The following is a 25,699-nucleotide window of genomic DNA, read 5'->3' on the forward strand; positions in this document are numbered from 1 at the left end:
AGAGTGTCCAACACAACGGTCCTATCTCGAGCTGGCCTTCCCAGCATCTCCACTCTGTTCAGGCAGCAGATTCTGCACTGGCTGGGCCACGTCCACTGAGTGGAGGATGGCCACATCCCAATGGGTATCCTCTACTGAGAGCTTGTATCCGGGAAGAGACCCACTGGACATTTCCAGCTGCACGACAAGGATGTCTGCACGAGGGACATGAAAGCGCTTGATATCGTTATGGAGCCCTGGGAGAGGCTTGCAGCTGACCGCACGAAATGGAGAAGCACCCTGAACCAACACCTCAAAGCAGGGGAAAAAAAGCCAATGAGCACTGCAGCAGACAAGTGGGCACCAAGGAGGAAGTGCAGCAGCTCGAGCAGATCAACGACCACATACAGATGTGACCTCTGTGACGGACTGTCATTCCAACATTGGTCTCTTCAGTCACAAGCGATGTTGCTTAAGGGAATCAGAAAACTAGAACAATGAGGATGCATCCTGTGGTCAGTCATGACCGAAAGGAGACTCACATGTGTATCTGGGGATTGGGAGATTTACTTATCATAAATCAACAAAAGCATCTTATTTGTTGGTTCCGAGTTAAAACACACAGCAGAAAAATCTTTGATATATGCAATTTTTTATCGGTCCAAAAAAGGTCTAAAAATAAACACAATACAGATGATGTTGATGTTAATACTTTGCAAATGCATTATCTAATAAGTGAATTAATGAAATTTGTTTTAAAAAGCCCCTGAAAAATGAAGTAGTCTTCAGAAAAGAAAATCTCACCATGAGTCCTCAAATCAAAAACATTTTCTCCTCTGCTTTGCCACGCACCACAATAACCTTTGCTGTATTCCAGGATTTCACTGATGGCTCCTACACATGTACAATTTGGGCTTTAATCAAATCAGGCAAGAACTTGGCATTTATTGAAGCAATGACCTCTTTCTGCCTGACTTACCTTCTTCCGGTCATCTGGAGGATATATCTTACTTGGCAGAAATATCTTGTTCTTTCAGTGACAATCTGTTAGCTGAGTTGGCTCAATGCTGGAATGTGATGCTGAATGATGCCAACAATATGGCTTCAGTCCCTCTGTCAACTGCAGTAGCTCCTTCACGCCTATGTCCCTTTAAGGGTATATCTAATTGCCTGACCCTGTACTTCCTGCCGTTCTGCAGCCAATTTCAGTTGAACTTTGAGAAGTGTATCTTGGAGAGACGTTAAGGCGTTAAGGATCTTCCTTTGTCTGGTAAGGATGTAACTTGTTTTGATTTTGAGGGATTTGTGATCACAGTTACTTGAAATACACAAGAGAAAATTTGTGGTAATTTTCTGATAGTTTGTTCAGTTTGCTAAGGAGCAACAGTTTGGATATGATACCTCGAATAATTAAACAAAGAAAGTAATCAACTATGACAATTAGAGAAGGTTTGCTGATACCAGAGGACAAATAGGGAGTTGGAGTGAAATGTGTCTATCTTGTTGATGTTGTGAAGATAACATCGTGCTCCCTCACTGAAGTGTTAGAGAACTCTTCCCTGGGTGTTCCACCTTTTGGTCCATCTTCCATCTGGAGAAGACACCTCTCTGAGAGCCACCTGATGAGCTCTCTCTCAAGTTCTGGCCCTACTCTGATGCTTTACTCTGGGCAAGGGGTGAGGTGATGCTCAAATCGTCAAATCATTCAACTGCCTCATGAAAACACTCTGCTTACATTTGGACCAGATCTTTTGAGCCTCAGATTGCAAGATGCTTTTAAATGGAGGTGCAGCCTTCAACCTTCAGCAATGCCACCTTCATTTCATGGTTTCTTGAGGCCATTTGCAAACCTTTGCAACTACACAAGCTCAGGTCAGAAACCATACAACACCAACAGTTTTATTTGAAACCACAAGCTTTTGGAGCGCTGCCTCTCATCATCACTCCACCTGATGAAGGAGCAGGGCTTTGAAAGCTTGTGACTTCAAATAAACCTTTAGATTATAACCTGGTATCGTGTGGCTTCTGACCTTGTCCACTCTAGTCCAACACTGGCACCTCCACATCATGACACAAGCCCAGGGCAGCAGGACCATCCATTTTGATAACGTCTAGCACTACAATCAGTATATCTTCCCTTGTGTGTTCCTTTAATTTGGGCCTTTCCCTGATAAAAAAAATCTAAGTTCCACTGCACACCATCAGTATTGATGTTGTCTGGTTCCAGAGCATCTTTCCTATCGTTAATGTTTCTTTCAACTTCACAGGAACCATCTCCTTGTTCAGCCTGAGTAGAATGATATCACTCTATGCTGAATGACGGAATTGAAATATACTCTGAATGTATACAGGTGGATCTATTAGTTTGAGTTTTGTTGAAGATGTGTATCGACGTTTTCAAAAATTGTGGCCATGTTTTTAATATCATCATCACTCATTTTACAGTTAGACTGGAAAGGTCTAACCTCTTCCTACTATCCTTAGAAAGATCTTTTATTCATCATAGTGCCTTTTGGAATTCTGTTGAATGTGAGTTTTCACTTTTGCTTGAACATCCTGAACAGTTCCTTGACACCATTTGTCATTAGCTGGAACTGCACCTGCACTGCTGTGGTGACCATTTTGCTTTTGTGAGATGGCTTGTTTGGGCAAGAATTCATAGAATTCATAGATTCATACAGTGCAGAAAGGCCCCAAACAAATTTGTTTGGCATGACCTCCCTTTGACAAAGCCTTGCTGATTATCCCAAATTCACCCATGCTTTTCCAAGTGGGTGTTGATTCATTACTTCAGAGTTTTCTCCAATAGTTTCCCTATCACTAACATGAGACTCACCAGTCTGTAATCTCCTGGTTATTCTCTACCTCCCCTCTTAAAAAGTGGAACCACATTAGCTGTCCCCCAGTCCTCTGGCACTCCCCCTGTAGCCAGAGAGGAATTAAATGAATTTGGGTTAATTTCAAATGAAGTTTGCATGAAGATCATTCATAAAGTTTGACTTTTACCTGCAGTGAAACTGCTGCCACCACGTTACATATTATGTTTGCTAGAACTCCTAATGAATTAGACTTCAAACGCAAATTTTAAAGTTTTATTTGTGCATTGTTTATCATATGGCTTTGTGTGATTGAATGATACAATGGATTTCTGGTACACAGACTAATCTAATGGTAAGTGGGTTAGCATTACAGATATTGATGTGTTGAAAACATATGGATCCCATTTGCTGTTGTGTAACTTCATATTCATCTTTCCAAAATTGTGCATTTCCATTTAGGGGGACCTCCTTTAACGGCACGACGATTGGTTTTGCACCTCTGATGGGCATGTGCTCGGATTACCAGTCAGGGGGGATCAATATGGTGAGTCAATAGATATATCGGCACATGGTAATGAGTCAAAAGATGTGGCACTGGAAAGACACAGCAGGTCAGGCAGCATCCGAGGAGCAGGAGAGAGATCAGGGTCAAAAACTGTGGCGCTGGAAAAGCATCTGCAGTCCCCACTTTCTCCTCACATGGTAATGATTTATGTATTTATGGTCTCTCAGTCAATGTGGTTAGCATGGTGTTCAAACAAGTGCCAGTGAACAGAATTGCTTCAACACACCATTACTTTCTCTTTATTGAGTTCTATTATTTTGAGAATTAAAGGTATGACAGGTCAGTAGCTTGTAATGACGTCACTAACATCTGCATTGTATTAATATATTGAAGACCTTCAATCTAGTATTGTGTCAAGAAGCTTTTCTACGTTGTTCCAAAAATGATTGGTACTATCAGTTAAGATGAGTCAACTATCAGTTAGGATGAGTCAACATGGTGCGTAGCAGCGTGTTTGTCCTCCTTAATGTGGGGAAGGTGTTAATAGTTAATTAACGGAGCAGTGCTTTAGATTTCCAATGAAGAGGGTGAGGTCACTGGGTGATAGATTTGTATGTAATGAGTGAGGACAGGAGCAGTCTCAGGTGCACTGCTCCCTTGTATCCAATGGCACTCTCTGTTGGCTTGCATGGAAAGTGACGTTGCAGCACAAGGAAGGAAGGGGCACAGAGGGAAGAAGTACTCCTGTGGATGCTATTTCAGTGGTGCTAGCCTTGGGCTTACTTGCCCACTGTGGATCAGTTGGTGGCATCTTCCCTCTGAGTCGCAAGGTCATGAGTTCAGGTTCCACTCCAAGATCCTCCATCAGAAAAAGTCTAGTGTGACACTGCACAGCGCTGCACTTTCAGAGCTGACATCTTTTGGGTGAAATGTTAAATTGTGACTCCATCTGCCCAAGCAAGGGGAAAAAAGATGCTGTACCACTGTTTGAAAAATAGTGGAGGATGCTTCCTGATGTATAGGACATTTATTGCACTCAAACAACACCATTTAAAAAGAAATAACAAGCCATTATCCCATCGGTGTGTGTGAGAGCCTCTATGAAAATGAACTGCTGCATTTCTGATATAGCAGCAGTGGTAGCATGATGGCTCAGTGGTTAGCACTGCTGCCTCACAGTGCTAGGGATCGAGGTTCAATCCCAGCGTTGGGTGACTGTCTGTATGGAGTTGGCACCTTCTCCCTGTGTCTGTATGGGTTTCCTCCCACAGTCCAAAGATATGCAGGTTGGGTGAATTGGCCATGCTAAATTGCCCAGAGTGTTATGTGCATTAGTTAGGGGTAAATATAGAGTAGGGGAATGGGTCTGGGTGGGTCACTCTTCAGAGATTGGTGTGGACTTGTTGGGCCAAAGGGCTTGTTTCCATACTGTAGGGAATCTAGTCTAATTTTAACAAGCACATGCCTGGAACGACTGTTAAACAGAAGGTCGACTTCAGTCACAAAAATCTGGCAATCCTCCTTATGTTACCGATATGTTCTATCTCAAGGATCACTCTGACAGTGCGATCGGTGTTGCTGCCACCATGGCACACGAAATGGGACACAACTTCGGGATGAGCCATGATGCTGATGGCTGCTGCGCGGCCCGTCCAGAGGATGGAGGATGCATCATGGCTGCAGCCACTGGGTGAGATTACAAAACCGTCGGTGTAATACCTGAGTGTGGTTTGGTTAGCACAATGTCGGGTCTGGGCGTGCCCCTACGTTGCAGCAAACAGCTGTTCTACAACATGTGAAAATCATGAGTAGATTTCAAGGATGGAGTCATAGAGCAGGGAAACAGGCCTCACCGCGCTGTGCTAACCAGGTTTTCTAAATTGAACTACGGTCATCCAGAATGTGATGGGTGCGTCCTTGTGCAGCCCCGCGTTATCGAAAAGTCATGCTTTAGAAACAGCGATTGAAGTGTTGGCAATGTAATTGTGTTACAGCCAACACGTGTTTTAAAAGTTTGCAGTCTAGAAACAGCGCCCCCAATTCATTTTGACAAAACGCGCCTTACAACAGAATAACCTGTCATTCCATTTGCCTGCATTTGGCCCATATCCCTCTCAACGTTTCCCATCCATGTACCTATCCAGATGCCTTTTAAATGTTGTAATTGTACCAGCCTCTACCACTTCTTCTGGCAGGTCATTCCATACACACACCACCCTCTGCGTAAAAATGTTTCCCCTTAGATCCCATTTAAATCTTTCCCCTCTCACCATAAACCTATGCCATTTAGATTTGGACTCCCTTATCCTGGATAAAAGACCTTGGTTATTTACCCTATCCCTACCCCTCATGATTTTATAAACCTGTATTAGGTCACCCTTCAGCCTCCAAACGCTTCAGGCGATAAAGTCCCAGCCTATCCAGTCTCTCCTGATAACTCAAATTATGAGGTATTAAAAGCCTTTCCCTGTGTCTTTTAACCCTTACATTTAACAGTATGGACAAAACAGGGTTTGGAAATCTGCAATTCTACAATTAAGAATGAATAATAAAGAAATTCTGGCTTTATTTTACCTTTCCTGCAGGATTTTCCCTGAAAGCTGTACAAAAGACATTGTATAGTGAAAGAATGCTGACCAAGAATATATTGGCTATTGTGTCTGCTGTGTCTGAAGTCATGAAACAGCAGAGAAGATTGGACTACTGATGAAATGGTCTTAAAGACAATCACTTCTCGTCCAACACCCTTGTCCAGTCTGCCCGGAGTGAAATAATACCTTGCTAGTTTCAGCCAGCATTTAGTTACTTCAGATTTTATTTACAATTCCATCACACAGTTCCAAAAAGAGTTTTCCTCTATGTCATGGTCAACATTGATCTTTCAGTCAACCTCACTAAAACAAGTGACCCACTCATTTATGTCATTGCTGTGGGTGTCCCCTGTTGTGTTTGTGAGACAGCAGCAACTGATGGATTTTTCTTGTTTGTAAAGTGGCTTTGAGCAAACTTATGTCTTACTGGAAAGCTGGCACCTTTGACAATGTGGCAGTCTTTCAGCACCGCAGAGGGGAATTGCTCCCTCAACTATACACTGAATTCACATTGAATGGGGTTTGAGGTCTGTGACCTTCTCATTAGGGGTGAAATGCTAATTCTTGTCTACACCTAATACTAGTGTTAATCTGAAACCTCTCTTGTTCAAAGGACATGCCAAACCTCGCTGTAGTCCAAGAATTCATCTTGACCCGAGAATGATCGTTAAATTAGTGCTTTCCCCACAACACCAAGCGTTTACTGTTCTTTGGCTCATATCAGTTATTTGGAATTAATGATTAACTTATAATGTTTCTCCCACCCCCACCCCCAACATTGCTAAAGCTATTCTGATCCAGTCCAGATCTGAGGCAGAATCTTCTGCCCCAGATGCTGTTGATGGGAAGAGTGTTTAGTTAGACAGAGTGGTGGTGTAGCCAAGTACCCTTGTTATCTTGCCTCTGCCTGAATTGGGTCCAAGATAGGAAAGCTATGGGCCTTCCTGCAGCACTGCTAACTGAACCCTTAAGTGGTCAATTAGGGTGGACATCTCAACACTGCTGGGAGTAACCCAGCTATAAATGGGCATGTCACCATGCAACAAGTCTGGGGGCTGATACTGTCCAAGATAGTGCCTGGTCAGGGCTTGTTCAAGTAGCTGGGCAGAGGGCTGACAGGCTTTATCTTCTGGGAGTTCTTCTTACCCTCTGTTCTCAGGATCCTTAGGACTGATTGACAATCAACTCTTTTCAGGTGGGACTTCTCAGGTGGGGTCCGGATTCCAAGCAAGGCCCATCCCATGTCTAGCCAGTGTCTGATGGGCCTCCCCCTGGATGAGTCATCATTTGTCCCTTGCCAGCTCTTCAATCGTCTGTCAAAACCTCCAACACCTGAGGAAGATCCCACTTCCAGTCTTAGCCTTTGTTCCTGGTCTAACCAGTATACAGCAAAAACATGCCATGTGCAAAATGTCATTTCAAAAATCTGAATATTACTAAAAACAAAGACCTCTACTCACCTTGCATCTATCAGGGCAATCTGAATGCCAAATTCCAAACGATCATAAATCAAGCTACAGTAGCGAAGATTGTTGATCGATTGGCAAGTCACCGCTGTTTAGCTGATGTATTGCCATCAAAAAACATAAAATTATAGTCAAGACAGTGGTGCTGGAAAAGCACAGCCAGTCAGGCAGCATCCGAGGAGCAGGAGAATCGACGTTTCGAGCTAAAGCTCTTCATCAGGAAAATTATAGCCACCCCAAATTCCTTATTAATTCCAAGAAGGTGCAAGGCTTGATTATCTTCCATATTCCTTGCAAAAAAAATGAGCCCCTGTCTGTAAATGTGTACCACCCCAAGCAAGCATAAATGAGCCACATTAATACCTCAAATGATTATCTTAAATTTGTGGTTAGTATCGTCACTCAGGATTATTCAACAAGTATTGCCCAGTCACAGAATCACATCTAATTGTAGACATTTTGTTTAGCGTTTGACAAGCTTGCACTCATTCCATGTGTTTGTCAGTGTACAGAACGTTCAGGGATCTTTTCTCATGTCGGATAAATTGTTGAGATTCTTTAGAATTTGATATTCTTTCATTTGTCCTAATGACTGCACAGTGAAAACCTTCAACAGCCTTTCTCTATTTTTCGAAATATTCAAGTTCTGCATTACCAACCAGTTGTTTTCTAAACATACACAGCCACTTTACTAATATGCTCATTCATGTTTTTCTGTGAGCGAGACTGTTATCAGAACATTCATGTTACTCAGTTACTCTGAATTAATATCCATCAGTGCGGTATTCCTTCAGGTGCTCAGACATTAGTGCTTGCCCAGTGAGAGATATTGAAAACAAACCTTCCAGTTCAGTGAGCTAACCTACATAGTTATCATCAACCTGAGCTACAAATCTTCTCAAAAATCATTAAGATGTTCAGTCCTGTTTTTAACTCCAGCAGGTTTTCAGGCGAATGGATGGTGAGGTGGTTTAGAAATGTTGCTGTAGAAATCTGTCACAACCTATTTCAACTCATAAGCCTCACTGGTGCACAGTGTTCTGCTAACTGGTGGAATTCAGCTGACTGCCTTTGGGAAATCCTGCACTCATGAAACCATTGACCTTTGGTTTGGCTGCCTTAGTGAGAGTCCTGAAACCTATTTTCTTGGACATGCTGTTGGCTAAACAACTCTTATTTCTATGTCTCATTTATAAAATTTCGAAAATTAGTAAACATGGGCCAAGAGGAAGGATAAAAGAAAGTTACATACTTTTCTCCTAATGGCCCATAAAATTTCATTATTTGCTTGCAGCAAGATCCTTGAGATGAAGCTTGTAATTATGGGGGACTCCAGGGCAATGCTGGAGGGTTGGCAATCCTAATGTCAGTGCCAGAAATTCAGAACTGATGAATCAGTATTTACTACAATATAATGTGAATAGAGCTCTTGTAGCAAAGGATTATAATTTTGAGGTGAGCCATGTTCAGTCTGTCGGGGCTTGCATTTCAATTTGTGTATAGGATGCAAGATGAGATGAAGGAAAACCCGTCATTTCACTCTGGTTTGTTCTGACTTGGACTTAGAATTGCACAACCACCTTTGTGGTCTGCGAACATTTCTCACCAACAGTAATCAAATTGTATGTTTGTATGTACAGCAGTTGGATAAACCAAATCAGGCCAGATTCAACATAGCTGTGCATTATTCATTCATGGTTCATTCTGTCTATTTACACAATGCTATCAAAGTCCGAGTGTTGCTAATCATGGTTTATGTCACTTTATGAACGTAAGAACTAGGAACAGGAGTAGACCATTCAGCCCCTCTAGCCTTCTCCACTATTCAATATGCTGGCTTATTTGTGAGCCAAGTCCAATTCCTGTCCACCCCTGGATAGTCCCTTGTTAATCAAAGATCTAGCTATGTCTGCCTTAGAAAATGTTCAATGACCCTGTCTCCATTGCTCTCTGGAGAGAATAGGTCTAACAAATCACAATCCTCAGAGAAAAACATCCTCCTTGTCTCATTTTGAAGGAAGACCCTTTTTACCTTTGAACTATGCCCATGACTTCCTGCCTTTCCCACAAGGAGAACTTTCACATCTACTTGTCAGGTCCCTTCTGGATCTTCCATGCTTCTATAAGATCACCATTCATTCTTCTAAACGCACATGGATCCAGGTCCAATCAGTCCAACCTTTGGTTGCCAATGTTGGGCAATGTGGCAAGGCAATACAGCAAGAACTACCTTAGCCAGAACAGAGATAGGAACCCATGTTGTTAAACTCATTCGGCCTCATAATCTAGCCAACTAATCTAACCCACTGTGTTATTGTGCCTCTCACAGTGTAATCGTCCTATTATTATGACATGGTGGTGAACCCCTCTGTTAATTAAACCAAACACTCAGAAAAGCTCACCTTGCCTCATAATCTGTTAAAATATGAGTGACCTCCCAAATTCCACTACTTAAAGAAAATAATATCAATTTATTCTTTAACTCTAAAAGTGAATATTAAACAACAACTATTCACAACTCCAAGCCCCCACTTTCTCTTAACTGCTTATTATCTGCCTCCAACTCTATAACAATATGCTGTTCCAATTAGACACTTACTAAAGTTACATCAACTTAATTTCAAAACTACACAGCATCTGTCACCTCCTGTGACTTCAGTCTTCCGGCTGCTGAATTCCCTGGGTTGTCTTCTTTCTTTTTACTGCAAGTATGTATCATTTAAAAAGGTACCTTTAATAGAGAGTGTTTCCTAATTTCTTCAGTCTGTCTTGATGGTTAGTTGCTCTCTTCCAATTTTCAAAATATTCACATTTTTATATCCCCAACATTGGATCATCTCATTGGTTCGATGTTGGCAAAACAATAAATTCAAACTTGATTGGGTTTTAGTATCCTGGGGCATAATTTAAACTGATTGGTTAAATTTAAATCATTGTCAAAACAGCAACCAAAACTCAGGTTTCCCTTTCACAGCTAAATATTACATATTTTCAATTTTCTAATACACTCTGGGACTGCCATCTAGTCATATACACAGGGCTTGCAAATTCTTAGTTTAGAACAGCATTCACTCTCTCTTAAAGGTACAGTACATGCCTTCAACTTCATAACACTATTGGTATGAAATGGTATATCACACACCTGATCCTGGGCAATGTGTCAAAGAGCTCAATGTTGCCTGTTCCATGCATTTATTCCTCAGTGACCCATTTCCAAAAGTCTTCAACAAGTGCAATGAGAAGGAACTTCAAACATATCTGAATAATGGTGGAGGGATGTGCCTGTTCAACATGCCTGACACAAACACTCTGTACGGAGGGCGAAGGTGCGGGAATGGCTATGTGGAGGAAGGCGAGCAGTGTGACTGTGGAGAGGTTGAGGTACGTTGGCTCTTTAAATCCACCAAGTAGTTCTGCTGCTTCACCCTTCCTTATTTCCTGCTCTCTGAATTACTGTGGTCCAATAATAGAATGGTAGTGTCAACCAAGGGTCAGTTCCTGTACTCCCACACCTGAGTTGAAAGATTGCGAGGACACAACCCTAGTCATAGAGTCATAGAGATGTACAGCACAGAAACAGATCTTTCAGTCCAACTCATCACGCTGACTGGATATCTTAGAACATAGGACAGTACAGTACAGGCCCTTCAGCCCTCGATGTTGTGCTGACCTTTTGTACTACCCTACGATCAAACTAACCTACATACCCTTCATTTACTGTCATCCATGTGCCTATCCAATAGTCGCTTAACTGTCCCAAATGTACTGACTCTACCACCACCGCTGGCAGTGCATTCCACACACCCACGACTCTTTATGTAAAGAACTGACCTCTGGCATCTCCCCTAAACTTTCCTCCAATCACCTTAAATTTATACCCCCTCGTGATAGCCATTTCTGCCCTGGCTATCCACTCTACCTATGTCTTTCATCATCTTGAACACCTCTATCAAGCCACCTCTCATCCATCTTCACTCCAATGAGAAAAGCCCTAGCTCCCTCAAACTTTCTTCATAAGATATGCCCTCCAGTCCAGGCAGCATCCTGGTAAATCTCCTCCACACCCTCTGTAAAGCTACCACATCCTTCGTATAATGAGGCAACCAGAACTGAACACAATATTCCAAGTGAGGTCTAACTAGGGCTTTAATTTACTTAAATTAATCTAGTCCCATTTACCAGATTTGGCCCATATCCCTCCAAACCCTTCCTATTCATATACCCATCCAGACGCCTTCTCTATGCTGTAATTGTACCAGCCTCCACCACTTCCTCTGGCAGCTCATTCCATACACGCACCACCCTCTGCGTGAAAACATTTCCTCTTAGGTCTCTTTTAAATCTTTCCCCTCTCACCGTAAACCTATGCTCTCTAGTTCTGGACTCCCTCACTCCCGGGAAAAGATCTTGTCTGTTTACCCTATCCATGTCCCTCATGATTTTATAAACCCCTGTAATGTCAACCCTCAACCTCCAGAGACTTGAGTGGGAAAGCTAGGCCACCACTTCAGTGCTGCCCACAGCGAATACTGCACTGTTGAAGATGCTGAATTCAGAACGAGACCTTGTTTCCTCATTTTCAGTAATGCGGACATGGGAGGAATGGGTACAAGATTTCACCTTCTTGGCATCCACCTGACAAGTGCTATGAAACAGTCGATAATAAATCAAGTGAAGTTTGAAAGGACGCAAGTTGCTGTTGGGGAAATGAGGAGGTTTCTGAAGAGCTGAGAGATTTGCAGGGTGATTTGCACGTCCACAGCTTGGGTGTTGAATTTGCAGAGTAGAGCCCTTGCTTCCTAGACCATGCCAGTCCTTGTAGGGCAAGCAATTAGAAGACAACGAAAAAGTGACACTAAATGTGTTAGCTGCTTTATTTTGTGTGTGAATGTTCTCTGAGTGTCCATTCATCAGCAGAGGTGTGGACATTTCTGGAATTCTGAAATTGCACGGAAATGTCTGGAAGATTATGACGGTTTGCCTTTCAAGTTGTGTCTTAGTGAGATGTGGGTGCGACTGGCATCTGTTGTCCATCCCTAGCAACCTTGAGGAGCCTTTCTTGCAGGCCCCGCTCCTGTTAAATTGTTGCATATGTTGGCAAAGAGAGAGGAAACTCGCAATTTTAGCCAGTGGTTTTCAGAACCGCAGCAATTCCTGAAGTGTTTCAAAGCCAGTGAAGCATTTTTGCTGTGGAGACCCTGTTGCAATGTAGGAAGTGAGTCAGATTTGTGCACAGCAAACTCCCACAATAAAGCCAGGAGGTAAATGCGATTGCTAACTATTTTCACCAGCCAGAGAAAAACGAGCTTACCTTTTCAGGTAGGCATGCTTACCTTCAGCACTTGCTAAAGGAAATTCTTATTGTGTTTCTGTTTCAGAAACAGTTGTAAAAGGACTTATGTTTTTTATTATGTGAATCAACTGAAATGGCTGTCTAATATAGAGCAGCTGTCAGCCTGTTCCTCAGGCTGTATCTGTGCTGTAGCTGGGAATGATAGAGGAAGGCAGGGCCAGTATTTAGGAAATGGATGATTTTATTTCATCAGAATAGGAAGGTGAAGCTGAACTTCTAAAAGAGACTGGTTAGATCTAGCTGAAGTACTGTGTACAGTTCTGGGTGCTATACATTAGGAAGGATGTGAATGTATTGGAGAGAGTGCAGAGAACGTTGCAAAGACGATTCCAGGGATGAAAAACTTCAGATAAGACGATTCATAGAATCCCTGCAGAAAGAGGCCATTTAGTCCTTCCAGTCTGCACCGACGCCCCAGACAGCATGTCACTGCATCCCCATAACCCCACATTAGCTTGGCCAATACACTTCCCTGCACACTATGGGGAATTTAACATGGCCAGTCCACCTAGCCTACACATCCCTGCATATTATAGGAAATTTAGCGTGGCCAGTCCACCTTACCTGCCTATCATTGAATAGTGGGAGGAAACTGGAGCACCGGAAGGAAACCCACGCAGACACGGGAAGAACATGCAAACTCCACCCAGATGGAGGGTGGTATCGAATCCGGGTCTCTGGCGCTGTGAGGCAGTTGTACTAACCACTGAGCCACTGATTAGAGAGGTCCAAAGTGCTTCTCCTTCACTGAAATGGCCTCAAGATGAGCGAGGTGCAGCGCTGCTGTCAAATGAGGATGTCTCTGGACATTGCCACAGAATTGGACATCTATCGGAGCAGTTCAGATGCAGGGAAAGGTACTCAGGTAGCATTGAGAGCACTGTATTATCACACCAATAACTTCATGCATAGGAAAGTTTACAATCAGTCAATGTTCATCTCATCTGTGATCATTGTAACCACATCTTAAAAGTTTGTGCCAAGTACTCTGAAAGCACCCATGACACCGATTTTATTGATAACCCTCAGGTTCCTGCTTCATTCTAATAGGTGTGTACCTTAACAAGAACAACTGCCAGGAGACCAGAGGTACCGTCTCCAAATATGGTTGATGACCACAATACAACCTGAATGAGGCCACCAGGCCCATCATGGGGCAGACAATAAGCTCGTTCGAGGTGAAGTTCTAACACATGGACAGATCTGGGGGATGTTCCTTGCAGTATGCTGTAGACAGAGTGTGCTGTCTAACCCTCACATGCTGTGCAGTGGGCACCCATTGCAGACAAAGGAGGGAACATAATGGATGATGAGAAAGCAGTCTTCTGAGGAGGAAGGTGAGGATGTTGTTCAGAACGAACATCACCTCCACCATGATAAGAGTGCTGAAGAATTGGCCACATCGAGCCGGACAGGACTTACCTGACACACACGTCCAATGGAACTGAGTTGATTAAAGCCATCATTCATTGGTTGTCAATGCGTTGCTGGAAAGGCCAGGCAATCCCTGGTTATTCCCAAATGCAAATACAGCCTTTTGCTTTGTTCCTCCTTGCCTTTTCCAGTTGTACAGCAAAAGTTAATGCTGCCGACATGTTGGAAGGTTTCTAAACATCTGCCGTTTCCACAGTTGAACATGACAAGATGTTAGGCTGTGAAGGGAAAATGTAGCAGTTTTCAGACAGGGTTCTCACAGTCTGTGATGCTGGGGGTGGGGTAGTCCTCCTGAGTTCATTCGTGTGGATCCAGCTAAAATAACATTGGATCAATCAGACGGTGATATAAAGTGAAAATATGTTTATAAGTCAACCATGCCGCCTATTTGTCCTCAGTAGGTTTTCCATTTTGTTTATTTCTCACTATGTCCAGGTGCAGGATGAATGACCTCCTCCTGTGCTATACAAATCCAGGACTCTATAATTCATAGTTCTGCTTTTGAATGATGTGTTAAATTGAAGCTGCATCTGCCCAGTCACCATTAATGTAAAAGATCCCATCGCACTATCTGAAGGGATGGTTTTACCAGTGTCTTGGTCAATGGTTATCCATAAACTGACATCAGTGAAAGACAGATTATCCTGTCATCACTGTTTCGGGACCTTACTGTGTATAGAGTTGCTGGCACAAATACAGACTACATTCAATTGGCTGTGAAATGTTTTGAGATGTCCTGAGCTCAAGATGGTGCTATGCAAAAAGTAAAAGCCTCTAATTTCTTATTTGTTGTAGGCATCACAAAATTGTTTTGAGTCGTTGCTTTGAGTTATTGTGTGTTGAGCATCTGCAGAGCAGTGTAGAGATGAAATACCACAATTGCCCCCTTGGCCTTTTGATTAGAACAGAGAGATCGGTCAAGGAGTCTGTTCCGGATCTCGAGGTCATTGGTTTGCAAGCCTCCTGTTAATGGGACCAGTATTGGTGACTTCACTTCCAATTCTTTGGCAGGGTTTTTCCTTCATAATTCACATAGTGTCCATGATCACATTTGCCCTTTCTGGAGTCTTATGGAACCTGTGGAAGTCTGCTTGGAGTAAGTGTTCCAGATGTGAGTTAAATATTAATCAGTGATCTCTGTGATAGCTTTAAAAGTTGGGCCCTTACCCCTCACAATAGCACTTAATTCCAACCATCCCGTTTCACCTCAGGCTGTGTTTGCAAGCTATATGATAGTAAAGCATCCATGAAGAGAGAGCAAACTAACGTTGTGATTCCAGAATGCTCTTCATCTAGACTCAAAACGTTAACTTGCTGTCTCTCCGTAGATGCTTTCTGACCCGCTGTGATCTCCAGCACTTGTCATTTTCAGGGCGGAAGTGGGTGCTGCAAATGCTGGAGATTAGAGTCAAGATTAGAGTGGTGCTGGAAAAGCAGGTTTTCCTTTTGCCCGAAACGTCAATTTTCCTGCTCCTCGGATGCTGCCTGACCTGCTGAACTTTTCCAGCACCACTCTAATCTTGTTGTTTTCAGTACATATTCCAACATTGGCAGTAACATGTTCCTATATATGAAAGTGAAATCTGAAACTAGGATGCTACAACAATCAGAGACCTCTTCATTTCAGTCTTAAATGGGAGAGTGTTTATTTTGAACTTTATTTTTTTTTGTGGCCTTGAATTCACGGGAAAGCTGAACTCTTAGGAAAAGGGGTGTTATTGGTAAACGGGGAAAAGTAGAAGAGAACCTGACTGAGAGGGGCATAGATGAGGTCACTCTATTCAAGGGCGTGGGAAAGGTGGACGTCTTTCCAAAATTCTTAACTTCAACCAGATACTGAACATGGGACCACACTGAACTATATGGTTTTCTATCACAGGAATGCCATATTTCAAAGTCTGTCCCTTCATTGCTCTTTAGCATTGTTTGTGTTTATTTTTCAGGAATGCAACAACCCCTGTTGCCATGCCAATAACTGCACCTTGAAAAGAAATGCAGAGTGTGCCCATGGAATCTGTTGTGAAAAGTGCAAGGTCAGAAGCCTTTACATCATCATGTTTTCAATGCAATAAACCTGGTGAATTGAAAATGCCCGTTCATACGCTATTCCACAGAATCATTCTTGGTTATAGCCTTTCAGAGGCCGATTGTGTCTGCTCTGGCTCTCAGAACCTGCAATGTGCTGAGTGTCATGGAGCCACCTTCTCCTTGTAACCCTGCATGTTCCTCCTTTTCAGATAATGATCCAATTCCCTCTTCAATATCTCAATTGCATGTGCCTCCACCACACTCCCAGGCAATGCATTCCAGATTCTACTGTCATGACCCTGGTGTGAGGACTGCACTGGGAACCAAACTCCACTATTCTATGAGTTGTCACAAACATAGAAATGACAAATTTAATTACCAAAACACTTAATTTGCCTAAACTTGACTGCTACCTAGGACCAAAGGAACCCAAACCAGGTTTCATCAATTAACAAAAGAAACACATTTATTATAAACAAACCTCCCCTTTAATAAATGGCAAAACTTATTAACTGCTGTTACTTTGCAAATTTAAACTAGTCCACTTTAAACTCAAACATGCACCCACCACCAATAAGACAGACAAGTCTGCAGATATATTATGGCTGGGAAAGCATAGAGCAAAAGGTACAAATTCAGTGGATCAAAAGTTCAAAATGTAAGTGACAAGAGGTGACTTTCTCTCAGTTCTTTTGATTTTTGTTGATGGTATCACATTGCTATCGATCGCAGAGCTGCACATTGGATCGTTTGATCATTTGGAATTTGTTTGGAGTTCTTCTTTTCAGACTTTTTGAGGTGTTTTTTTTCCCCCACTCTCAGAGAGTGAGAAAGAGAGAGCCCTGTCTTTGTTTGCAGACTTCTGAGAGGTCTGAGTTCAACTTGTCCTTCTCAGGTATGTCCCAAACTGCAACTTCAAAATACAAAGGCTGTTTTTGGGAGCCTGTCAGCCCAAAGGCACCTGGTACTGGTTTGTCTCACAACGGTATTGAATCCAGCTTTTCCAAAGCTACACGATCTTGTGTAACAGATGAGTGAATGCCACACCATTCTGCTTTTGACTTTCAAGTTGTAAAAAAGACACACAGCTGATCCAATCTCTGCAACACAGCAGTGTTCAAACTCACATTTCCCATAGTTTCTAGTCTACAAAATATGTGTTGCCACTCGATATTTAACCGGCGTTTCCAAGTTGTTTGTTAGATTGCCACAATAACCCAACTGGCTCAAAAATATTTCTGTAGGGAAAGGGAGCCTGTAATACTTCTGTTGGGGAGTCTGAGCTCAAGAAAGTAGGTCCGTTTTGCAAATTCCTGTTTACATTACTTGAACAAGGATACCAGCTGTAGTGATTAGAACCAGATAGATCGTATTGACTGTGAGATCCTTGATTGGGGTTGTTGCCTTGGGCCAATCAGGGAGTCCTGGCTGACAGATGTAAACAGGTGATTCAGAGAGTCCCCTGACTTCAGGGACTGACTCTGAGCTGGCTGGTCATAGCCAGTGTACTGTGCGCGTGTACATAAAGGGTGACTTGGAGACGGGATACCAGCTTCTGTGCGGTTATTTCACTAACACACACCCACTAATTAATCCACTAAAAATAACACACAGAGGAAACAAACCTTTTGATATTCTATTTATATTTTAGCCTTGTTTATACCTGTTTCAATTGTTGGTTACCAAACTCCAATTGGTGACCGCCCTCCAGTCGTGGGGCTTGAGCAGTGGTATCCTATTGTTCCTATGACCACTCAAGAAGTCTCCCAGGAAGCATCTTCTCCATGCCAGAGCTACCTCTCAAATTCATAGTAGCAATAAAACAACCTGAGGTTCAATAACCTTAGGAGGAAGCAAGGACTGCAGAGGCTGGAGATCAAAGTCAAAAAGTGTGGCACTGGAAAAGCACAGCCAGTCAGGCAGCATCCGGGGAGCAGGAGAGTCTACGTTTTGAGTGTAAGCCTTTCATGACAAATTCCTGATGAAGGGCTTACACCCGAAACATCGATTCTCCTGCTCCTCGGATGCTGCCTGACCTGCTGTGCTTTTCCAGCGACCCACATTTTGACTATTAATACCCTTACCTGCTGCGAATTTGATGTATGACCTCTAAATGGTCCAGCAATGTATTTCTTATAATCCCTACAATGTGGAAACCGGCCATTTGGCTCAAAAGTCCACACCGACCCTCTAAAGAATAACCCATTCCAGCCCATTCCCCTACCCAATTACTCTACAGTTACCCCTGACTAATGCACCTAACCTACACATCCCTGAATACAATGGGTAATGTAGCATGGCCAATTCACCTGACCTGCACATTTGTCGATTGTGGGAGGAAACAGGAGCACCTGGAGGAAGCTCACACAGACACAGGGAGAATATGTAAACTTCACACAGACAGCCACCCAAGGCTGGAATCGAATCCAGGTCTCTGGCGATGTGAGGCAACAGTGCTAACCACTGAGCCAGTATGTTACGTACAGTGTTCCTTTTAGAAGCCCCACTCTTATGCACTGGTGGATTTCTGCTTTTCTTCCAACAGTTAAAGGCCTCCGGCACTGTCTGTAGGGCCTCGTCGGGACCATGTGACCTACCTGAATATTGCTCTGGCAGCTCAGAGTTCTGTCCAGCCAACTTTTACAAAATGGATGGTGCCAGCTGTGATGGAGGACAGGCCTATTGCTACAACGGAATGTGTCTAACTTATGACAGCCAGTGTGTGCTGCTATGGGGTGCTGGTAGGTAGAAATCCCAGTAATCCTGGATTTAATTATGGCTCTGTTTAGCGTTGTTCTTTAATAATTGGACAGATTTTGATTTTTATTTTCTCTCTCTCTTTATGGATATCACCGCGTGATCTCTGTTTTAATTACTGTATGTACTCGTGTATACGTTGATCTCATGTATAAGTCAACCCATTATTTTTGGCCAAAAAATCTTATATTTTCCATATATCTCGGGTATAAGTCGACCCCAGTGCATCACAGTTACAGATCCTCTTCGACTTTTCAGTCTGCTGGCAGTACCACTCCATTCCAGGTCTTCTAGTCTGCCAGCCGTCACACTCCACTCCAGGTTTTCAGAATTACTGTAATGGTACAACAGTATAGGCAACCACTGTATCCACGGAGTCGGTTTCAGTTACCTGCAATTTACCGCAGCCCAAACATATTACAGGGAATGTTCCAGAAGCAGGAACCGGGGGCTGCAAGGAAGGTAAATTTCCTATTTTATCTATTTTGTAAATAAATATTCATCCCCACAAAAACAATACCTTGTGTTTAAGTCGACACCCTAATTTCAGATTTAAAAAACCGTCTTCAAAATTCGACCTATACACGAGTATATATGGTACGAGTAGCCCTCATCATTTTAGTGATCTTCTCCCGATGCCGTAAAAATGTTCAAGGCATAGTGCCCTCAACCCCACTCAATTTTCCTCTCCGTGGTTTCAGGGGCTCAGGCTGCTCCAGCAGAATGCTTCAAGATGGTGAACAGCGCGGGGGACACGTACGGCAACTGCGGCAGAGGCCCCGGGGGAAGCTACCGCAAATGCGAGACCAGGTAAAAGGAGCGACCAGTAACTTCACCAGCATTTGGACAGCCTTGTGCCATGTAACCGGGGATGGTGGGGAGGAGTGGAGAGAGGACTGCACAATTGCTTCTTGGTGCAACAAATGGTCAATGGCGTTTTGGCAGGTCGGCCATTTTGACCTGCCCTCAGGGGTCAAGAAGAGTTATTGAGGTGGACAAGTAACTCCCGCTTTGCAGTCTCCTCATTTGTGTGATTGCTAATGATCAACCGCAGTCATACACACCGTCTAAAAGAAATAACCTGGATTTTTATGCCACCTTTCAAGAAATCAAGAGTTTGCAAAGTGATTTATCATCTTGAAGTGTCCTTGGGGTGCAGTCACTGATCATATTGTAGGGAGTAGGTAGCAAAACAGCCACAAACATTATTCACTGGGCAGTCAGTTTTCCTTACAGTGAAAGAGTGGCACAGTGGTTAGCACTGCTGCCTCACAGTGCCAGGGACCTGGGTCTGATTCCAGCCTTGGGTGACTGTCTGAATGGAGTTTGCACATTTCCCCGTGTTCATGTGGATTTTCTCTGAGTGCTCTATCTTCCTCCAAAGTTGCACAGCTTAGGTGGATTGGACTTGCGAAATGCATGGTCATAGGGTTGGGGTGGGTCTGGGTGGAATGCTCTTCAGTACGTCGGTGTGGACTTGATGGGCCAAACGGCCAACTCCTACACTGTAGGGATTCTACGGTAAGTTACTTGATTCACACAGAGGATGTTTAGGGTTTGGAATTCATTGCCTGCAAGTGTCGGAAGAGCCCCTCAACTGCTTTTAATAGAAATACACCTGAAGTCCCATAACTTCCAGGAATATAGTTTGCTTGTTGATGGAATTAAGTTGTGCGGTCTGTTGCTTGCCTGGTGTTGTCATGGTGGACCGGGTGGCCTCCATCAGTGCTGTACACTTTTCTTACATTTCCTAAACATTCGAAAGTTTTGAAGAGCAGGTTTATGCATGGATCTGAGGAGAAGGGCGGGGTAGGGCAAAGGCTGTAAGGAGGGCAAGCATGGACGCAACGTTGACGAATGGCCTATTCCTACGTTGTTGTGATTTCTGTGTTGTTCAAAGGATAAATATCCTTTCAGATTCCAGGGAAGACTTTGTTGTGCTGTTTTGAAATAGTGCTCTTGTATCTTTACTATCAACGTGAGAAAGCAGACAGGACCTCAGTTAAACATCTCATCTCAGTTAAGCACTTCCTCGGCCTTGATTTTTGTGTTCAAATCTCTGGAGTGGAACTGAAAACTGGGATTTTCTGATTTAGATTAGAAGAGGACACAGCCAGAATCTGACTGAGGTAATATATTTGATCAAACATGACCATTGATAGACTTTTTTCACTGGAGTGTAGGAGTTTGAGGGGTGACCTGATCGAAGTTTATAAAATTGTGAGGCAGATAGATAAAGGGAATGTCAGGTGCTTTTTCCCTCAGATGAGGGACTTGAAGACCAGGGGATATTTTTTAGGGTGAGAGGAGAAAGATTTGAAAAAAAAAAGATATGAGGGGCAACTTTTTTACACAGTGAGTGGTTTATGTGTGGAATTAACTTCCAGAGGAAATGGTGGACGTGCATGCAGTTATAATGCTGAGAAAAGACATTTAGATAAGTACATGAATAAGAAATATTTGGAAGGATGTGGGCCAAACACAGGCAGGTTGAACTAGCTTAGTTTGGGATTATGGTCAGCAAGGACTGGTTGGGCCGAAGGGTCTCTTTCTGAGCTGTTTGACTATATGACCACAAGTGATATAACTTGCTGCCACTAACACTTCTGAACAAGTGATTAATAATGAATATTCCCACATTTTCATTTCCTCATTTCAGTCAAGCTGCTACGAACACCTACCAATTAGAGCCTACTCACTTTGTGTGCAATATTGAGTGCAGCTCTGGAATCCACATTATAGGAGGATGTGAAAGCACTGGAGATGGTGCAGAGTGGATTTACCAGGATATTGCCTGGGCTGGAGAATTTTAGTTATAAAGAGAGATTGGGCCGATTGTGGTTGTTTTCCTTGGAGCAGAGAAGGCTGAGGGGGTGACGTGATTGAGATGTATCATATTATGGGCCAAGTACTGGAAAATGAGATTACAATAGTTAGATGCTTCATTTTGACCGGCACAGACTCAACGGGTCGGTGGGCCTTTTACTATGCTGTAGAGCTCTATAACAGTGGCTTTCTGGGACAAACGAGAGAGAGTGATGTGATTGAGCAAGAGGGAGGGCAAAGGGTAAGAAATAAACTGTGGCATAGACAGAGTAGGCAGGAAGGAAGTTTTCCCTCGATGAAGGGATATGATATGGGGACATCAATTTGAGCTAAGGGGAAGGAGGTTTAGAGGAGATGCGAGGAAACTTTCTTTCACCCAGAGGTGGTGGTAATCTGGGGACTCACTGCCTTGTCAGGGTAGGAGAGACAGAAACTGTGTTGCTGGAAAAGCGCAGCAGGTCAGGCAGCATCCAAGGAGCAGGAGAATCGACGTTTCGTGCATGAGCCCTTCTTCAAGAAGGCTCATGCCCGAAATGTTGATTCTCCTGCTCCTTGGATGCTGCCTGACCTGCTGCGCTTTTCCAGCAACACATTTTCAGCTCTGATCTCCAGCATCTGCAGTCCTCACTTTCTCCTAGGAGAGGCAGAAACCCTCATCACATTTAAGAAGATTTTTAGTTGTGCACTTACGAGGCCAAGGCTTCCGGCCAAGTACTGGAAAATGAGATTACAATAGTTAGATGATTCATTTTGACCGGCACAGACTCAACGGGCCGATGGGCCTTTTTCTATGCTGTAGAGCTCTATAACAGTGACTTTCTGGGACAAACGAGAGAGAGTGATGTGATTGAGCAAGAGGGAGGGCAAAGGGTAAGAAATAAACTGTGGCAGTAATAGAAGAGAGACAGGACACATGTCACATTGTGAATGAAAAGGGAGGAGAAATCATCAAATGAGAGCAAGTCATGGGAAGAGAGATAAATGTCTCATTCTCCTGCGGAATTCATGTCGTTAAAGGTTGATGTTGAATTATTGGTGCCTATGGAAAATAATTGATGCCACTGCTCTCAATCCTGCTAACTTTTAAATATGTGACTTTTTTACCGTGGAAGGAATGCCAAGTGCGGGAAAATACAGTGTCAAAGTGCAGCGCAGAAGCCCCTGGATGCAAATGCAGTTGCCATAGACACCACGATAATCTTGGAGGGGAGGAAGGTGCAATGCAGAGGTACCCACGTGTACATGACTCCAGAGCTGGAAGGGGACATGCTGGATCCAGGGCTGGTCATGACTGGAACAAAGTGTACTGAGAAGCATGTGAGTAACTTCTGCTTTGCCAAAGGTTTGAGACCAAGTGGCCGGTGATCTTAAGCAGGTTTTGATTTTGGACATTTTGCCGGCAACTGTGGAATGTCTACTTCTTGTGCATTTTATACCCCATTAAGATTAGTGGCCACAATAAAATGGGGGTTATAAAGTTATAGAGTTATACAGCACAGAAACAGACCCTTCAGTTATCTCGTCCATGCCAAACGTGATCCCATACTAAACTAGTCCCACCTGCCTGCTCCTGGCCCTTATCTCCCCAAACCTTTTCCTATTCATGTACTTATCCAAATGTCTTTTTTACATGTTGTAATTGTGCCCACATCCACCACTTCCTCAGGAAATTTCTTCCACAGGCGAACCACGCTCTGTGTAAAGATATTTGGCCCTCGTGTCTTTTTTAAATGTTTCTCCTCTCACCTTAAAAATATGCCCTTGAGGCATGAAATCCCCTTTGTCAAGTTCTCAGCCCAGTACTGGGTACAGCCAATATTACTAGGTACCTTGCAGTCTTTCAATATGGTGCACGCCCATGACCTGTCCACTTACCTTTGGTCCCAAAGGCAATTCCAAGTGCCCCTCTCCCCTTCACACTGAACCCCTATACTTACACTCCCTCCATAACCTCCCACCTCATCTTCCCCTTCTCCCAAGTTTTGGCACTCTCCATTCCACTTTCGTCCTCTCTCCAGCTGCCCTTTACAATTTGCCTGTCTTTCAATCCCTCCCAATCTGTGTCCCTCTCATCACTACATGTTCTGACACTGGCCACTCCCTGCTCTTTCTTGAGGTCCCTTTGAAAACTGGGAAGTCTCTAGTTTGCAAACTTCTTAATATCACTAGCACTGCTTCAGCATCTCCCAAAAATATCATCTTCTCGGAGCCAATGGGACATAAGTGCAGTCTGTTGTGATATAACGCGATAGTTCCATTCCTGTGTGATCCCATGTTATAAGAAAGTCACGTAACAACAGCACCAATTAAACCAATGGGACCAGAATCGTAGTCGATAGAGGTAAGGAAAGTTTGCATTCTACATATAACCGTCTAAATTCATCGTTAGCGTTATTGCCAACTCGCATTGAAGAAACTGTATTAAGAAATTTACAAACTAGAGAGGGATTGAAAGAATTATAGCAGAACCACTGCAGGAGTAAAGTACTGCAGTCACTGGAGATCTGAAACAGAAAGTGCTTGAGAAACTCAGCGGGTTTGGCAGCATCTGTGGAAAGAGGAACAGAATTAGTGTTTCTAAAGAGGAGTCATATCGGACATGAACCATTAATTGTTTCTCTCTGCACAGATTTGTTTTTACCCCAGTGACCAATCTTGATGCATCTGGGTCCTGATAATGTTGAAAAGCCCTGTCAGAGTTACAGCTGGAGTATGGTGGAAGTGTGTATGGGAGCACACATACAGCTGGAGTATGTGTGCTCCCAATGGGGATTGCACTGTACATGAGATTGGCGAACATTCAGAGCCTCCTGAAACCCATTCCCTTCCTCAATCACCACGCACCAGAAGAGGTGCATTTGGAATACTTTACAGAATCCAGAAGCAGAACCCAATCTGAATGCATCCTGTGGCTCTCTTATTAACTGGCTATTAGGGTTAACATAATATTAAGGGAAAATAGAGACATCTTTTCTGGGAGAAAGAAAGAATTGAAGGCAATGGTGAGCTTTCTTAAAAAAAAAACTATATTCAGGCAATCTAAGCACAACAAAATGGTTGGCATCCAATGTCCATGACTTGAGAAGCTGGTAGTAGAGCATAGAACATTATAGCGCAGTACAGGCCCTTCGGCCCTCGATGTTCCACTGACCTGTGAAACTGATCTGAAGCCCATCTAACCTACGCTATTCCATTTTCATTCATATGTTTATGCAATGACCATTTAAATGCCCTTAAAGTTGGCGAGTCTACTACTGTTTCAGGCAGGGCATTCCACACCCTCTCTGTAACCTGCAATATCCTTCTGCACTGTCCACAACTCTACCGACTTTAGTGTCATCTGTAAATTTACTAACCCATCCTTTTACGCCGTCATCCAGGTTATTTATAAAAATGACAAACAGCAGTGGTCCCAAAACAGATTATTGCGGTACCTGACTAGTAACTGAGCTCCAGGATGAACATTTCCCATCAATCACCGCCCTCCATCTTCTTTCAGCTAGCCAATTTCTGATCCAAACTGCTAAATCACCCTCAATCCCATCCCTTTGTACTTTCTGCAATAGTCTACTGAGGGGAACATTATCAAATGATTTACTGAAATCCATATACACCATATCAACAGCTTTACCCTTATCTACCTGTTTGGTCACCTTCTCAAAAAACTCGGTAAGGATTGTGAGGCACAACCTACCCTTCACAAAACTGTGTTGACTATCCTGAATCAACTTATTCCTCTCTAGATGACTATAAAGCCTATCTCTTATAATCCTTTCCAACACTTTATCCACAACCAAAGTAAGGCTTACTGGTCTATAATTACCAGGGTTGTCTCTACTCCCATTCTTGAGCAAGGGGACAGCATTTGCTATCCTCCAGTCTTCCAACATTATTCCTGTAGACAATGATGACATAAAGCTCAAAGCCAAAGGCTCTGCAGT

At 43.3% G+C, this 25,699-nt stretch overlaps 1 protein-coding gene across 3 annotated transcripts in view; it reads left to right on the top strand.

The window, feature by feature from the left end:
• The window catches only part of adam19b (ADAM metallopeptidase domain 19b), a 173,958-nt gene that overhangs the window by 103,791 nt on the left and 44,468 nt on the right, over positions 1-25,699 (top strand). For all 3 annotated transcript variants that reach the window (XM_072591126.1, XM_072591127.1, XM_072591129.1), the window contains 7 exons: positions 3,258-3,342; positions 4,854-4,993; positions 10,564-10,741; positions 16,091-16,180; positions 18,721-18,916; positions 19,634-19,742; positions 22,871-23,075. In XM_072591126.1, the coding sequence (XP_072447227.1) occupies positions 3,258-3,342; positions 4,854-4,993; positions 10,564-10,741; positions 16,091-16,180; positions 18,721-18,916; positions 19,634-19,742; positions 22,871-23,075 (1,003 nt within the window). The remainder of the gene's footprint in view (positions 1-3,257; positions 3,343-4,853; positions 4,994-10,563; positions 10,742-16,090; positions 16,181-18,720; positions 18,917-19,633; positions 19,743-22,870; positions 23,076-25,699) is intronic.

The sequence above is a fragment of the Chiloscyllium punctatum genome, chromosome 20 (assembly GCF_047496795.1).
Source record: "Chiloscyllium punctatum isolate Juve2018m chromosome 20, sChiPun1.3, whole genome shotgun sequence".
NCBI classification, from domain to species: Eukaryota; Metazoa; Chordata; class Chondrichthyes; order Orectolobiformes; family Hemiscylliidae; genus Chiloscyllium; species Chiloscyllium punctatum.